Source organism: Mustela nigripes, chromosome 13 (assembly GCF_022355385.1).
Source record: "Mustela nigripes isolate SB6536 chromosome 13, MUSNIG.SB6536, whole genome shotgun sequence".
NCBI lineage: Eukaryota > Metazoa > Chordata > Mammalia > Carnivora > Mustelidae > Mustela > Mustela nigripes.
Genome location: NC_081569.1, coordinates 18,405,236 through 18,420,885, shown reverse-complemented (window position 1 = coordinate 18,420,885; position 15,650 = coordinate 18,405,236). Strand labels below are relative to the sequence as shown.

Below are 15,650 nucleotides of genomic sequence, written 5' to 3'. Positions count from 1 at the left end.
AGGGTGATCTGGAGTCTCCCTGGGAGGGAAGGCACAGTGTCATTTGGTCTTCTGTCTAGAGCCCAGCTGGGGGACCTGGCCACGTGGGCTTGTGGCATCCTAAGGAAGCTTTCAGGAGGTTAGCTGATTTTCAGGGGGGCTCTAGAGAGGGCTCGCATCCTCTAATAAAAGGGGGGATGCTGCAGGTTCTTCCTTCCTGGCTGGGCTGACCAGCATGGCTGTGGAAAGAGCGACGGAGCCCCGAAGGGTAGAGACACCAGCACAAAAGGCAGTGTCCTCCCCAACCGGGCTGCCCAAGCCGGATGCGCAGTCGGGAGGGAGCGGGCTCGCCCTCGGTGGTGAGGGAGGTGATTACCCAGGGCGAGTGGGCAGCCACTCAATGGCCGGGATTCTTTTCTATTTCCAGCCTGGGGTTTAAGAGGACCCCTTTGTCCCTCAGACAAGCGGCCCCAGTGGAGCCCGGCGCCGAAACCGCCTGTCATGGATCTCTGCAGGAAGTGGCCACCCAGACACATAGCCTGGGGCTGGATTCTCCTTTTAGAGTCCATGTAGTGAGACGGTGACTCACTGGGGAAGAGAGGGGCCTCCACGTGCACCTGCATCGGCCTCATCTCTGCCCCTGACACCTCTGGGTGCCCACACCAGGGCTAACAGAACCAGGTGTCACCTAAGGTCACCCAGCAGGGGCACTGATTTCAGTGGCATCTAACTTCTGGCCAGCACACTGACTACTCCTTAGGCTGCTGCCCCAAGACATTTGCATCTGGGAAGACTGCAGAATGGCTACCCAGGGTCCTTGGAGCGACTGTCTCAGAACTTTGCTTCGGGGAGGAGCAGAGCCTTCCTAGGAAGGAACTACCACTTCCCAGAATGGCAGGCCGCCAAAAAAAATCCCTCTCTGACGGTTTCTTCATCTGTAAAGGAGAATAATAATAGTAAGAGTGATACTTGCCTCTTGGAGCTGGGGTGAGGGCTAGGACGGGGCCAGCCCCCAGGAAGGGCCATGCTAACTGTTTCATGATGACATTTTTAGGCGGGATGACTATGTTCATTATCTTTTTTGGCAGCTTCCTTTTCGGCGATCCTTATTTGGGGACACCAAGGAGACAGGAGTGTGCGTTGCCGAAGATGACAGGGCTGGTCTAGGTCTGGGATGGATCCTAACCCCTGCAAGACGCTGTTCAGGGACCAAGTCAGGCCAAGGTAACATCTAGTACACTGTACTTTGGCTCCTACTGTTTCCAAGCTGAAACTTATTTTTCCATGGGAAACGCAATTGTGGCAAATCATGCCGAAAGGTCCTGGCCTGGGCACTCCGGACAGCATCTGCAGATCTGTCTGTGGGACTGGAGGTTTATTCTTGGCCCTTTTCTGGGATCAGATGAGGAAGAGAAAGGCAGAGGACCTTAGCGTAGCATTGTGCGGCAGTCCTGCCTCTAGTCCTGGATGACTTCCTCTGGTTGGATAACCTTAGGTCCCTTAACATCTATGGGCCTCAGTGTCCTCCTCTCTGAAATGGGATAATAAATGTGCAGGCCAAGTGGCTACGAAAAGCCCGGCCTGTGGTGAGTATTCAGCAAGCGTTGGCTAGCTTTCGTTATTAATTTGGGTGCATTTGCTTCCTGGAGTGACAAGACAAATTTGCCAGGTTGGTTCTACGGGAAGCTATCCAAGCAAATCAGGGTCATAGATTTAGACAAGAAATTCTTTTTAAACACAAAAAAAGATTCACAGATGACCAGATAGGGCTCGACCCGAGAAATCAATTGTTAGCTACCAATGGGGACTTTTAAACAGTTATTGGAGCTGGACCATGAGCAAACCACAGTTGCTCCTGAGTTTACTTCCCTTAACCTTTGAAGAGGAAAAAATATGCCTTCTGAAAAATTAACACACTGTAACCTTCAGATAGGAAAGAGTGAAGACAAGGGCTGAGGGAACCTGCCCCGAGACTCAGTGACTGTGCCAATATCTTAAAACGAGGAGGCCCAGAGATGGGGTTTGGGTTGAAAAGAGAGGAAACCGGAAGGGCCCCTATTTGGGAGTTTCCAGAAAGAGCACCCACAGAGCCAGAGTCTGGACCCCAGGTGCCTCAAGAAGGGGGAGAAAGCTAGGGCTGCTGGATCCCTTCACATCTGTTTCTAAACATCGAATAAACATCTAAATACGGAGCTTTGTCAAAACCACTGAGGCGGCAAGAGAACATGATGGAAAGAAGCACTTCGCAGCATGAAAATGCAGGAAAACCATATCAAGGTGGAGGGTGAGGGTGCTTTCCTATGATGTGGTCCCGGTTTGAAAAACCATATTTGCCAGTAATTCTCTTGTTCCTTTCATGATGTGGCAAAGAGCTGTATCTTATTTCTTGTGGGCAGCGAGGTCCCGACGGCAAAAGGCAACTTGCTCCATCTGCGATCGCGACCCAGTCCCGGCCAGGACCCTGGGGCGGGCTGAAGGCAGAGGTGGCAGCCTCGCCACTAGCTCCCACAGATGATACTGACACTTGAGGACAGGGTGGGGAGGGGTGCCCAGGGCACATCCTCTCCCGCCTATTAGTCCCCACGGACATTGCAGACTGATGAGCTCATGCTGGGTGAAAACAGAAATGTTTTTGAAAAAGCCAGTCTGGCAGCTTGAGAGTTGAGGCTGGCTTTCGTTGCAGGAAGAAACCAGAGGCTCCGTGGACAGAAACGCTGACCCCGGGACGGAGCCATCCGTGCCCGGACTTGGGGGCAAACATGCTGGCTTTGGCTGGCAGGGCGGGAAGGAAGGAGAGCTGAGCTCCCTGGGCAGACGAACTCCCAGATACAGAGCTCCCCCACTGTCCAGCCCCCAAACACACATTCAGGCACAAAAACAGTATCAGCCTCCTGGATGACACGGTCTCCAGGAAGGTCGCTACTCTACGGCTCAGTCCAGACATCAGATCAAGAGAGGAAAGAACCATTTGTTCAAATCAGAGGCTGAAAAGGAGATTTAGCTCCCCTACCCACTGGGCCGCAAGGTTTGGAGCAATTTTTCCAAACAGGAGCCTGAGAGCCGTGGGAGGGCCGCTTGTGTGGGTTGAGAAGGACCTCAAGGCAGGAGGCTCACTGACTCCTCTGCTCACTGACTGCAAGACCAGAGGAAGGTCTTAGGATCCCTGTAAATAATGCATTTACAATCTATAAATGTCTTCACAGCCCGGTCTGGCAGGAGCGACCCAACCTCACAGAGCGGGCTGAATTCCCATGCTTATTCTGCTGCACGGGGACTAAGGTGCCGAGAAATTACTGGCCAGGAAGGCATGAGGCTGGGCGGGCAGCATTATTATGAGGACCGGTTTTCCTAATAATAGCTATCATCTAGTTAGTGCTTACTGCATGCCAGGGACTCTGCTAAGGATTTCTCACACCACTGAAAGATCATTATTATTGATATCTCCCATAAAGAAACACATGCTCAGAGATGTAAAGCAACTTGTCCAAAGTCACACAACACAGCTAGTAAGTGACAGAGCTGGGATTCGAACTGAGGTCTCTCAGAGCCCGAGCTTTTCCCCATAACCAGGTTACGCTGCCCTCACCATCACTCCACATGTGCTCCCCACTGCCCAGTTCAGGGGTGAAACAGGGGTGATTTCTGAGTTCTATGGGATCAATGTTTTCTATGCTAACAGGCGGCATCTATTTTAATAAGTATTCAAAAAAATATATACCAGCCCATTAAACCTGTAATGTCCCGAGTTTTGTCACCTAAGATGAAGTTCAACTTAATAGTAAAAGAGATTTCATGTAGCCAAAAAAAAAAAAAAAAAAAAAAAAGTTAATTTCCTAAACATACAGGCAGGACCAGGATATGGCCTAACTCATCTGCCTGGCTGGGACCGTCTGGAGTATGGGAACCACCAACACATCTGAACTTCCTCCAGGCAAGTTCTTGGTCAAGAACGTGAAGTGCGGAGAACAAAAGTCTGACTTCTAAAGGGAAAGGGTTTGAGCCGGATGGCATGGACACATGCTTACTGCCAGAGAGCTTTACCTCAAAGCACCTGCCATACAGCTCCACACAAAACCAGAGCCCTGGGTCTCCCCCAAGCCCCGTGGGTGCCGGGTGGTTCCGCACCTGCCCGCCCATGGGCGTGTACTCACAGCCAGAACGGCGCGGTCCCTCTCCACGAGGTCAGCCAACTGATGCAGCAGCCAGCCCCGGCCCAGGGCATCCAGACGGCGCCAGGGTGAGCCCCTCTGGAAGGCGGCGTGTGCGGCCTCCACTGCCTTGTCCACGTCGGGCTGAGCGGCCAAAAACCAGAGAGAGTGTGTCACCTTGTGTCGCGACCGTGTTTTGGGAGAGTTCAGTCTTTCTTCACTTATAGAGAACGGCAGAGACCTGCGTCCATCAGCACAGCAGAGGAAGGTAGCAGCTAGGCTCAAGATTGCTGGGCCCCCCGTTTGGGGCTTTCAAATGACTTTTTCCTTCTTTATAGCTTGGGTCTTTTTCAACATTTCTACAATGGCTAAGTATGAACTTTCCTTCTGATTATAAAAGCATTTTAAAATAGCTTGCAAGACTACAGACCTTAATTATTTTTCTTGGTGACCCAAGTAGGAAAAGATTTTCCACTTGCTTGCCCAGTTTGGACACACGCACACTCCCACAGTTCATCAGTTAGGTGGGACATGTCTGTCTTGGCATTCTAGTCAAGCCAGGACTGTGGTCCCATAGTGAGAACGGAGCATGAGCGCTTCTGGGGATCTCGGAACTGACCACATTGGAAAAGTCTACAGACAGACAGGGAGGATCTGGAACTTCTTCCATGTCTTCAGCCTCATCTCTACTGCCCCCCCAACCCTGCCTGGGGGCAGAAGGGTTGCACCATTCCACTGGCAAGGACCTGGATTTTCTGTGCACCCATAGAAGAATTACAATGGAACCTTCTCCTTAAAAGGCAGGAAGTGAGAATTGTTTAATGTCACCCATTCTTATTGCAGGAAAATGAGTTCGAGGCTCTGGTTGCTGAGGAACAAAGCCTCATGCCCCAGGCCCCCTCCCAGGCCCTTCTGAGCCTCACTTCCCTGGGGCAGTACGATAGGCAAGGGCTGCCCAGTGCAGTCAAGAGAGACACCCCACCAAGACTCTGTGCCTCCAAAGCGTGCTTGGAGGCAAGTGAAAGCTTTGGCAAAGGAGATATTATGACTTAGAATTCCTTGTCCCATGCTCTGGGGCGGTGGGGAAGCGTGGGCCTCTCTAGCTGCGGGGAACAGGACCATGTCTGTTTGTGGGTGCTGAGAGCAGACCCCAGACCAAGGGAAACACCAGAGCCTGGGGCAGGGATCTCATTCTCCTCTTTGATACCTGGGTCCTGTACCTGGGAACCACCTACTGGGAACCCTGCTCCACACCCCTCCCCATCCCAGTCGCCCCACATCCTCACACCATACAAAGACGAGTTCCTTGATGCTATTATCTTTGCAAACAGAGTTCAGCTTGAAGCACTGTGCATGGGAGGGTCTGGATGGGTGAAACCACTGCATGTTTTCTGCCTGTCACAGAACTCTCACTGGCGGGATCCAATTCAAGCCTCTTTTTGACATGTCTTTCACCTTGTCCCCATTCAACATTACCCCTACACATTTCGGAATGTCAGATGATTATTCTGGGGGTGGAAGAGAGGGTTAGATTTCCTTTCCCTCCTTAGAAAAGTTTTACCTTCAACCTTTCCTCTAAAGGCATGTATATTTAAAAGATACTTTGTGGCTTTGCAATGTATCAAGGACACATCCAAAAGTTACATAAATACACAACTACATATATAGTTATAAAGACTATAGCTATCCATGATCCCTTCAGGTTCTGATAGAAAAGAAATCTGGTGACTGCATGACGTTAACTTTGCATGACTCGGTTAGCAAGTCTTTTCCCCTTCCAGCCCTTCTCTTTCAAGTGTCTCCTGCCAGAATGCGGCATTTGGTGAAACATACCAGCCGGAAATGCTTTCTGGAAAGAGGGCTCCGTTCCTCCAGGTTCAAATCACTGATAAAAACCTTTCGTTTAGCCATGTGATGAGGATCGCTGAGGTCATCCTTATAGATGGGGAAACTCTATCAAAGAAGAATGACTCTGCAGTGGCTCGTCCCTAATTAATCCCATTCTGGGCCACGTGTGTGAAAAGCAGCAAAACCAGGTCCCACCCCCAGTATGGGCCAGGTCTGTCTTAGAGCTGAGCCAAACTGCCTCCTTATCCTCTAGTTATCTGTAATTTAATTACTTGGGGGGGGGGTAGGGGAAGCACTCACCTTATCTCCTTCTTCTACTTCACATATTTTTTCTAGAGTTGAAGGATTATACGTGGCAAACTTTTTTCCACTCTTGGATTCGTGCCATTCATTGTTGATGAATATCTAACCAGGAAAGGAAGTTGTAATGCATTAGGGCTTAAATCAAAATCATATCATTCCAACATGCTGAGGACCTTAGGTAATGTCTTGTCCTCCCTGACCCTCTTCTTCCCCCCTCCCCACTCTTTTACAGATGGGACCAGGGAAGGAGATGGAGTCACGTGCCCAACCAGGAACACACTCAGAATTAGAATCCAAGCCTCCTGACTTCTAATACGTTTTCAGAGAATTACTTTTTGTCCTAATGAAACTAGTCATTTAGAATTTTTCTAAATATCTTGTCTCTCTTATTTATTTCTTTCAAAGATTTTACTTATTCATCTGACACAGAGGGAGAGACAGCACAAGCAGTGGGGAGCGGCAGAGGGAGGGGGAAAAGCAGGCTCCCCGCTGAGCAGAGAGCCTACTTCGGGGCTTAATCCCAGGACCCTGGGGATCATGAACTGAGCCGGAGGTAGCCATTTAAATCATTAATGTGGATTCACAAAGAAGAGCCGAGTCGAATAGTTAAAGGGTATAAGTTAAATCCTACACCCTCATCGAGTTTGGGGGGGAGACCAAATAGGTTTATACATACAAAGTGCCCAGGGATCTCCTGACCTTGAAGGATAGGTCAGTAGCAAGCACTCCCTTCTGTTTCCTCCCTGTTGAAACCCCCAGCCGGATTGCCAAGGAACTAGCTCCTCCCCCATTCCCTTTAAAATGCTTATTTTCATGTTGGGCTTAATAAAAGCTTGTGTTGGAAAAGAAAGATAAGCTATCTGGTCTGGGAAATGTTCTGGTTATATGAATATGAACAGATGCAGCAAATAACCGTTTATATCTAGAACCAAAGAATTAATCCACAAAAATCACTTCGTTGGGGGCCTCCATTATCTAGAACACAGCTGAAAAGAAGGACATTAAAAATAAAAACAGGGGCGCCTGGCTCAGTTGGTTTAGCATCTGCCTCCCACTTAGGTCATGATCCTAGAGTCGTGGGATCTAGCCCCACGTAGTGCTTCCTGCTCTGCAGGAGCCTGCTTCTCCCTCTCCCTGCCACTACCCCCGCTTGTGCGCGCTCTCTCTCTGTGTCAAATAAATAAATAAAATCTTTTTTAAAAATAAAATAAAATAAAAAGATATCACGAGTGAACTAAAAGGAATTCACAGAGTTCCCACGCTGAAAAGTATGTACTATTTATTCTTAGTTTACTCTTACTCTAATTGCCCTAAAAAAGTGCCCCATTAGGGGCGCCTGGGTTGCTCAGTGTGTTAAAGCCTCTGCCTTCTGCTCAGGTCATGATCTCAGGGTCCTCGGATTGAGCCCCGCATCAGGCTCTCTGCTCAGCAGGGAGCCTGCTTCCCCCTCCCTCTCTGCCTGCCTTTCTGCCTACTCATGATCTCTGTCTGTCAAATAAATAAATAAAATCTTTGGGGCGCCTGGGTGGCTCAGTGGGTTAAGGCCTCTGCCTTCGGCTCTGGTCATGATCTCAGGATCCTGGGATAGAGCCCTGCACCGGGCTCTCTGCTCAGTGGGGGGCCTGCTTGCCCCTCTCTCTCTGCCTGCCTTTCTGCCTACTTGTGATCTCTGTCTGTCAAATAAATAAATAAAATCTTTAAAATAAATAAATAAATAAATAAATAAATAAATAAATAAATAAATGAAATCTTTAACAAAAAAGTGCTTCATTCAAAGAGAGGACCTTCAGAAAAGAAGCAGGAACAGAGGTGACAGATGATACACAAAGCACGGTCTGACAACGTGGTGGTCCCGGCTACCCAGAAGACAGTGGATCCGCTGTACAGGTGTGGGACAGGCTGGTCATCACACCCCATCATGGCGTCACAAAGACCCCCAGTCACAGACATGAGTAAGATGCTTTAAAAGCATTTCCATCAAATAAAACGCCATCAACAATTTCTAAGCACACACCTAGCTCATCGAATTCCATTTCTGTACCTATATACATATCATTTGCTTCTTTTTGAGTTCTTTAAAAGAATCATGTCCCTCCAAGGACTAATTTCAATTACTGTGAATTTTATTCATTTGGAACACTTGACTTCTCAGTGATGACAGATCAGAAAGTCGGCTTCCGTCCTGGGCTCTCCTGTAAAAACTCCAAAGCTCCCCAGGAAAGAAACTCGCTCTGGGAAGCTGCTGGGGGAGACCGTTTTGATCACTCTCCCTGGAAAGCAGGGACGGCTCAGTTGGGCAGGGACAAAGCATGGAAGGCCAGTTCTTTTGGGGCAGGTGGGCAGAGGCACCCTGTCCCCCATGTGGAATCCAGAGCTGAAAGCATCCCTTGCCCATCTCTGTGCCCATCCGACTTCTGGAAGCTCAGTGCCTTCACCATGAGGCCAGGCCCCCAGGGAAGCACGTGGAATCGGCCAGGCTACAATTACAGGTTTATTCTTCCAGCTGAAACCAAATCCAAGAGTTCACTCTTGCCATCCAGCAAGCAATCGCTCGGTAACAGTGAGAAATTAATAAGTGGAGAAGAGAGGTTCAGTTAGGGTGGGGAGAGAAGTGCAGCCAGAGAGAGAGGCCCATTTGTCGGAAGATGAAATTTCGTGGGTTAGAAAATACAGACCATCAGTGAAAACTGCTGATTCTAGATCCTTCCTGGTATCAATTCCAAGGGGGAGGGAAAACGAGAAGACAGTGGAAGAGAATATAAATAAGAAGGATGGAGACGGATTGCAACGATCAGATGTCTGTTACACTTCATCTCCAAGCATGTTCCTCCAAAAAAAAAAAAATAATAATTTCACACACAAAACCAGACTTCTCAACTCTGACCATATTTTCCCGTTGCAAGGTTGCCAATTTTGCAAAAATTTTTCTCTGTATACTACGCTGGTAAGTAATCTTGTAAGTGGTTTCTACTGTTGATTTTCTCTCCACTAAAACAAAACAAAAACACAAAGAAGGGGTCAGTAAGTGTGGCCTACCAATTATGCTGCCTGGACTGTTCTGAGCCCCAATTCAGGATAATGGATCCAGAAACAAAACAAAACAAAACAAAACGGTGCTTCTTGACTTGTGAATTGGTTTCAGATAAACCTTACAGAGGTATAAAAATTAGGTTCCGGGATCCACATTTTACTGAATGAGCAGAATGGCATGTCACCCAGGCTGAGCCGGAAAACCACAGCCTCTCAGAGGAGCCGGGTGCCTGGGGGTTGGGGTAAAGATGGCGGCCACACAAGTGAGGTCTGCTGATGCCATTTACAGTAACTTCCACTGGACTCCAGCTAAACCTGAAGGAGTATGTTTTCAGAACAGGATATTGGAGCGATTTGTAGCTTTTATAAAAGAGATCAGAAAAACGGGTGTTTGAGTGAACCAGACAGAAAGTCTTACAGAGAATCTCTGTGACTGGAAGACATTCTCTAAGGAAAGGAAAGGACCCCCCACCCCTACCCCACAAAGTGAAAGAGAGGCTGCTATCCTCTGAGATCTGGTGGGGGAGGATCCCAAAGGGGATCCTTCCCCCCCTGCTATTGGAGTCACATAGCAGAGCCCAATGTTAAAATGAGAGAACAGGGGTGCCTGCATGGCTCAGTCAGGTAAGCGGCTGCCTTCGGCTCATGTCATTATTTCAGGGTCCTGGGGTCCAGCCTCGCTTTGGGCTCCCTGCTTAGTGGGGAGCCTGCTTCTCCCTCTCCCTCGGCCCCTCACCACCCCCCGCCCATGCTCACCTGCTCTCTCTTGCTCTCTCATAAACAAATAACATGAGAAGAAATGAAGAAGTCGGGACAAGGTCGTCCTTCTGAAAACTGGACTTTGCTGGGAAATGGAATCCCCAAGGCTGGGGCTCAGACCCACCATTTTCTGGCGTGTTCTCCATTAGCAAGAAGCTCCATGAGTCAGGTTTGAAAACTAATAGGACTTTACGGGGCTCACACCCTGCACCCCTCCCCACTGCCGGCTCCGCTGTCTGCCCCCAGGTCTCGGTTCTGCAGTTCTGGCTCTCCTGCCTCTTTCCTAGGTCTTGTCTGCTGCCTCTCCGGCCAGAGGCTCCTGAAGCATTGCTTGTTGGGGTTCCTGTCCCTCAGCCATCACCACACAAGCTGCCTGCGGCCCACAGCTCCTGGGGTAGGCCTCTGCGGTGGTGAGCTTGAGGGCCGGGACAAGGACAGAGCGGCTGGAGGTCTCATCGCCTCTCCCCAGCCTTAATCACACAGCCACTTCTTTTCCACTAGAAGAGGGGGCACCCAGCAAGACCACAGACACTGGTGGCTCTGTGAATATGCTAAGATCCTCCCCTCTATCCACTTGTGAAGGGCCACAAAGAATTGCAGAGAAAGAAGGAAACTTCCCATAAGTGGCTGCACTGCTCGGATAGGACTCAGAAAGGTAGAAAGGCAAAGGACAATAAGATAGTAATTTCTGGCTTCTGTAGCATTAAAAAAAAAAAAAACCCCACAAAAACCTTACAAAACAAAAATAAAACAAAACCTCCACCACCACCACCAACAGGCCAGCACCAACAGTATAACGGCCTGAAAAGAAGTAGGTACTCTGCTGGCTGTTCCCAGAATTGGTGATTGGAATTTTCACTCTGAAGCCGATACCACTACGGAAACTACATTAAAAATAATCTCCAGCGTTTATGGCAAAGTGTCTCTGTTGATTACGGAACCCTCTGAAAACAGTTAATTTAAATGTCATGTGATCAGAGGCAGAGCCGACATGAAGTGCCAACAGACCAAAATCTGAAGGCCACACATAGTGGCCGGCAACTTTCTCCGCTTGATTAAAACTATTTGAGAGACATAATTGCTACTTTTGAAAGTAAAATTGATGGGGAAATTTTCTCAGTGCTGTGTCAGCTGGAGTTGGGGGTGGGGAGGGTTATGGATAAGAAGCAAATTAAAAAAAAATAAAATAAAAGGAGGGAAAGTTGGGGAAAGAGAAGCCAACAGAGGCTCTCGGCTGGCTGGCGACCCGGCCGCACTCCCGGCCCTAGTCCGCAGCCTCCGGAGAGCCTCGGAGGGTTCTCCCACGGGACGCGCCCCCCGCAGCCCTCTTCAGCCTGGGCTCCAGGCCTCGCCATCTTCCTTTCTGCCCTAGGCAGGTGATCTCACCGCTTTCCAGACGCTTGACCCTCCCAGCCCAGCGCAAAATAGCAGAGACTCCATGGTGCGTGGCGCGCTGCGGCCTGGCCACCCACGGCTTCCCAGGCCCCGGTTCGGAGACCATTGAGAACGCAGTCTTTGTCAACACCAGGGCCGCGGGGCTCCAGGGCAGTTTCATCTGTGCTCACCTTCCTAACCGCCCTGGCTCTACTGGTAAGGTAGGTAGGCCAAGCACGGAAGGTACGACGTCCCTCCTGTGTTCCCGATGACCTGGTTCTGGAATCTCCAAGTCGCAGCTCCCCAGGGCAGCCTGAGCTCTCAGACCAGCTCAGAGTTCTCAGGCACCTTCTGACCCTCGCGAGGCCCGACCCATTGAGCCCCGGAAACCGTGCCGCAGGGACCGCGGAGAGACTAGTGAGCCAGGGGCACGGCGGCCCGCACCTCCGCTCGACTTGCAAGCGGACCCGGCAAGGGCACGTCGGGGCCACGCCGGCGGGAGCCCGGAGCCGAGCGGGCGCTGCGCAGCCGCCCTCGCCAGGCTTGGAAGCTTAAAGCGCTGAGCCCCGCCGCCCGAGAGCCCGTCCGGGAGCGCAGATCGCCGAGTCCCCTCGGGGTGCGCGGCGGACGCGCTCCCGCCCGGGACGTCCTACGCCGCCAGACACAGCTTCGAGAGGACCGGCCTCGGGCGGAGAGACTCCGGTCACGAGAGCGGGGGGACGAATTCGGCTGAGGGCGCACTGCCCGCAGCGCCCCGCACCCTCGGAGCGGGGCGGCTGGGCTCCCCGCCTGCTGGCTTCTCGTCCCCGCCACCGTGGTCAGGACAGCCCAGCGCGGAGCCAGGCGACCGTCGGGTGGGCTGGGCGCCCGCCTCACCTGGGTGAACTTGACCTCCAGGTTGCGGACCGGGCGCGGCAGGGCAGGCGGCTTCCTGTCCGGCTGCCCGTTCTCCACGGCCCCGTTGGTAGTGGCCATGGCTCTTCTGCGCTCCCCGGCCCGAGGCGCCCGAATCTGCGGCGCTGGCTCCGGCCTGGATGGTGCGCAGCCTGCTCGCGGGGTGACAGCTCCGCGCCGCTTTATGGAGCGACCCACGCCTCCCGCCCAAGGGGGCCGTCTAATTGGCTGCAGGACCGGAGGAAGGGAGGGCGGGCGGGAGGGGAGGGGGCCGGCCTGCCTCACCCCACCCCGCCCGCCGCCCCTGCGGGAGCCGGGCCACCCCCCGCCTGGCCACCGCGCCGCACGCTTCCCCGCCCCCGGAGGCTGCCCTTGGAGGAGCGCCCCCGAAGCGCCGCCGGGCCCCGGAAGTGCCGGGGTTCGGGCAGCGGGCCAGGGTAGGGAGCGGGGGCGCCGGGGCCACAGCACCCGGCTCTCTCCCCGAAGGCGGGCGAGCTCGCCCCGCCGCACCTGCCGCCCCCTGCCCGCCGCGGCTCCGCGCACTCGCCGGACTTCGGTCGGCGCGCCGCGCTCCAGGAATGCGCGCTCCCCCGCCGGGGCCCCCCACCCCGAGCCGCATCAGGGGTCGCCGCACCCGCCCGGGCAGCCCCGCTTCGCAGCCCACGTGCCTGGGCCTAGAGTCCGGCCGCCGGGTCCCAGCTCTCAGGACAGACGCCCGCCTAGCGCCTAGCGCCCCACTAGGCCCCTGCTGGGACCGCCTCCAGGGCCAGGCTAGCCCAGATGGCCCGACTTTCCCTGTGGCCCTGGGGCTTCACACGCCCAGGGCCAGAAGGCCGGGGGGGGGGGGGGGGGGGAGCGTTTGGCTCTTCTTATGCTGCCCTGGGCCTCTGACCTCAGCAGGAGCAGACTGCCCTTCAGCAGGGGCCCTGGGCACAATTATTTCGACTTCCAAATGCATAAAATATACGTCAATTTAACAGAATGAAAAAAAAAACAACAACAACAATAACAAAACAAAGAAAGGAAGCACAGGAGATCTTTGTGGCTTTGCGTTTTAAGAGTTGAAGCTTTTGTCCAGTAGGCTGCTCATCTTCTCCCGGGGAAGCAGAGGCCTGTCCCGCTCCTCTCCTTTTGCCCTTTGGCGAACACTACACCAACCCTAGAGACTTGCCCTGGGTCCCATCTGAGACATGGCCATGGCTTCTCGTGCTTGTCATACATCAGGTTTCTGGAACAATGATGTGGGGCACGAACTGAGCAACAAAAGCATGGGCTTAATCCCCAGTTAGGCTCAGCCCCTCGGCCCGTTTCCTTCTGTGAGTCATCTCAACTGGCGAGACCGGAAACGGAGGCACTCCTCGCTGTCGAGATGTTCTTTCTGTTGGTTTTGCGGTCATGGTGACCACCTCTGTCCCCTCTCTCCCTTCTCACTGCAGTGCTACTGGATGTCCTTCTGGATAGTGGAGTAAGTAAGCTTTTAAATGTTTGCAAACCCTTCCTGGGATCACCCGACTGCTGGGGGTAAAAGGGTCCTATGCTGTTATGGGTTAGAATGCACAGGTGAGGGAGGGAAAGGGGTAGGAGGTCCCCTGCCTTGATTAGCACTGACCGGCATCAGTGAGTCTGCCTTCGGATGCCTGCCGTGTTCACTAACACTGATGAGTCTCTGGGGCAATGCTGCTTCTTTTCTTCAGTGGCTCCTACCCAGTCCCTTGGGTTCCCTGCCCTGCCTGACTGGCCTGTGGCCCCCATTCAGCCCTGTTGGTAACACGTGGGCGGATGTCTCATGTCAGGGCTCCTGGCTGGTTGCTGAGCCCCAGCGTCTGGGTGTCTGGGCCCACAAAGGCCTGTGGGGTCCCGCAGCAAATGCTTCCTTCCCTGAGCGCCAGGACCGCAGGCTGGTGGGGACCCCAAGCCGGAAAAGGCTGCAAGTGGACAAGCTTTCTAAGTGGAACTCCCATTCCAAGAGTTTCTGGAGGATTCCAAGTGGTTGAACTTATGTCGTTTGTGTCGGGCTTAAAAACAAGTCTGAAGAGTTGTGGAGGGAATTCTGCTAATAACCGCTGGATGGTTGGGGAGAGGCAAACAGGACGGGGACTTAGAACTGTGTCCTCCAAGAGAGCAGAGTCTGATTGCTTGAAGGTAGACGGCTACTGCCTCGCTTGTCATGAAATCTGGAAGAGGGGCCACGTCAACTGCCACCCAAAGACACACTTGTCACCTGCTGTATCCGGGCTTGGGAACCAGTTGCAATGATGCCGACCACCTCACCTGCAAATCGTCCTGTTGACAGCTACTCACAGGGTCCTGGGAGCTTGCGATGGGAGTGGGGCCCTTAGCCGGAGCAGGGAACTCCCAGAGAACAGGTCAGGAGGATGAGCCTGCTGCCAGGCTTGTCTAGACCAGCAGACTACCGCTGCTCCCGTCTGGCCACCCAGTGGGAGGGATGAAGGCAAGATGCTCTTCTTCCCATTTTACAGGTGAGTAAACAGAGGCATGCAGACACTTGCCCCAGACGGCAGCAGCCGTGCAGGAATCAGGGCCAGACTGTGTGGGGGTGGGTGGGGCAGACAGTAGAGGAGGGATTTTTCTCGCTGCCTTCTGTCTGCCCTTCTTCTCTCACCAAGGTGAACACCTGTGTCCTGTGGCCCCACGTGCCTGGAGCAGCACAGAACGGAGTGAAGGCCCTGGTGCAAAATGGTGGCCACATCCCAGGAGGCTATGCCTTCCTTAGGGATCAAACCCTGAGGTCCTGACCTCTGAGGGAGTCGCCACTGCTGCTAAGGGAGGTGGAAGAACCCTTTCCTTCCACAGTCTGCTGCTGGGTATCCACGTGCCAGAGAGAGTGCCAGAGAGAACACCAGGGCACTAGAGGCCCAGCCCCTTCTGCCCACATCCCGGGGCTAGATTCCAGCTGTGTTTTCTTGGGTTGGACACTTCATCCCTCTGAGCTTCTCGTACTTTCTTTGTAATATGATCTCCTTCCCACTTCGGTGTTTGCGGAAACTCAAGCGAGAGAATGGTGCAAATGCATGCTTTCTAAACTGCGAAGTGTTGTCTAAATGCTGGTTCTCCATGTTGTCATTCCTCTCGGAGACGGATTTCCTCTCTGCAGACTTTTCTTCTGGGAAGTTCGTGAGCTCGCCTGGCTTCTCTGACTTGTGGAAACGTCTCTGATCCACGGTCGCTCTACTAGTGTCATTGTAAAAATGCTCTTTTTATTTCGTATTCAGCTCGGTGGTGCTGCTATGGTCTGGCTTCTTGGCATATCTCATTAGGAGTCTGAGACATTGCATGTGGAGGGGTTGGTTGTTT

At 52.7% G+C, this 15,650-nt stretch overlaps 1 protein-coding gene across 2 annotated transcripts in view; it reads right to left on the bottom strand.

Moving 5' to 3' along the window:
- Positions 1–12,603, bottom strand: part of ALDH1A3 (aldehyde dehydrogenase 1 family member A3) — a 37,093-nt gene extending 24,490 nt beyond the window's left edge. The window contains exons 1-3 of one of the 2 annotated variants that reach the window (XM_059371674.1): positions 12,318–12,603; positions 6,276–6,380; positions 4,131–4,271 (exon numbers count right to left, since the gene is read on the bottom strand). In XM_059371674.1, coding sequence (XP_059227657.1) covers positions 4,131–4,271; positions 6,276–6,380; positions 12,318–12,416 — 345 coding nt within the window. In that variant the 5' untranslated portion in view covers positions 12,417–12,603. The remainder of the gene's footprint in view (positions 1–4,130; positions 4,272–6,275; positions 6,381–12,317) is intronic. The other variant, XM_059371673.1, reaches the window with a different exon arrangement.
- Positions 12,604–15,650: the final 3,047 nt, after the last annotated feature.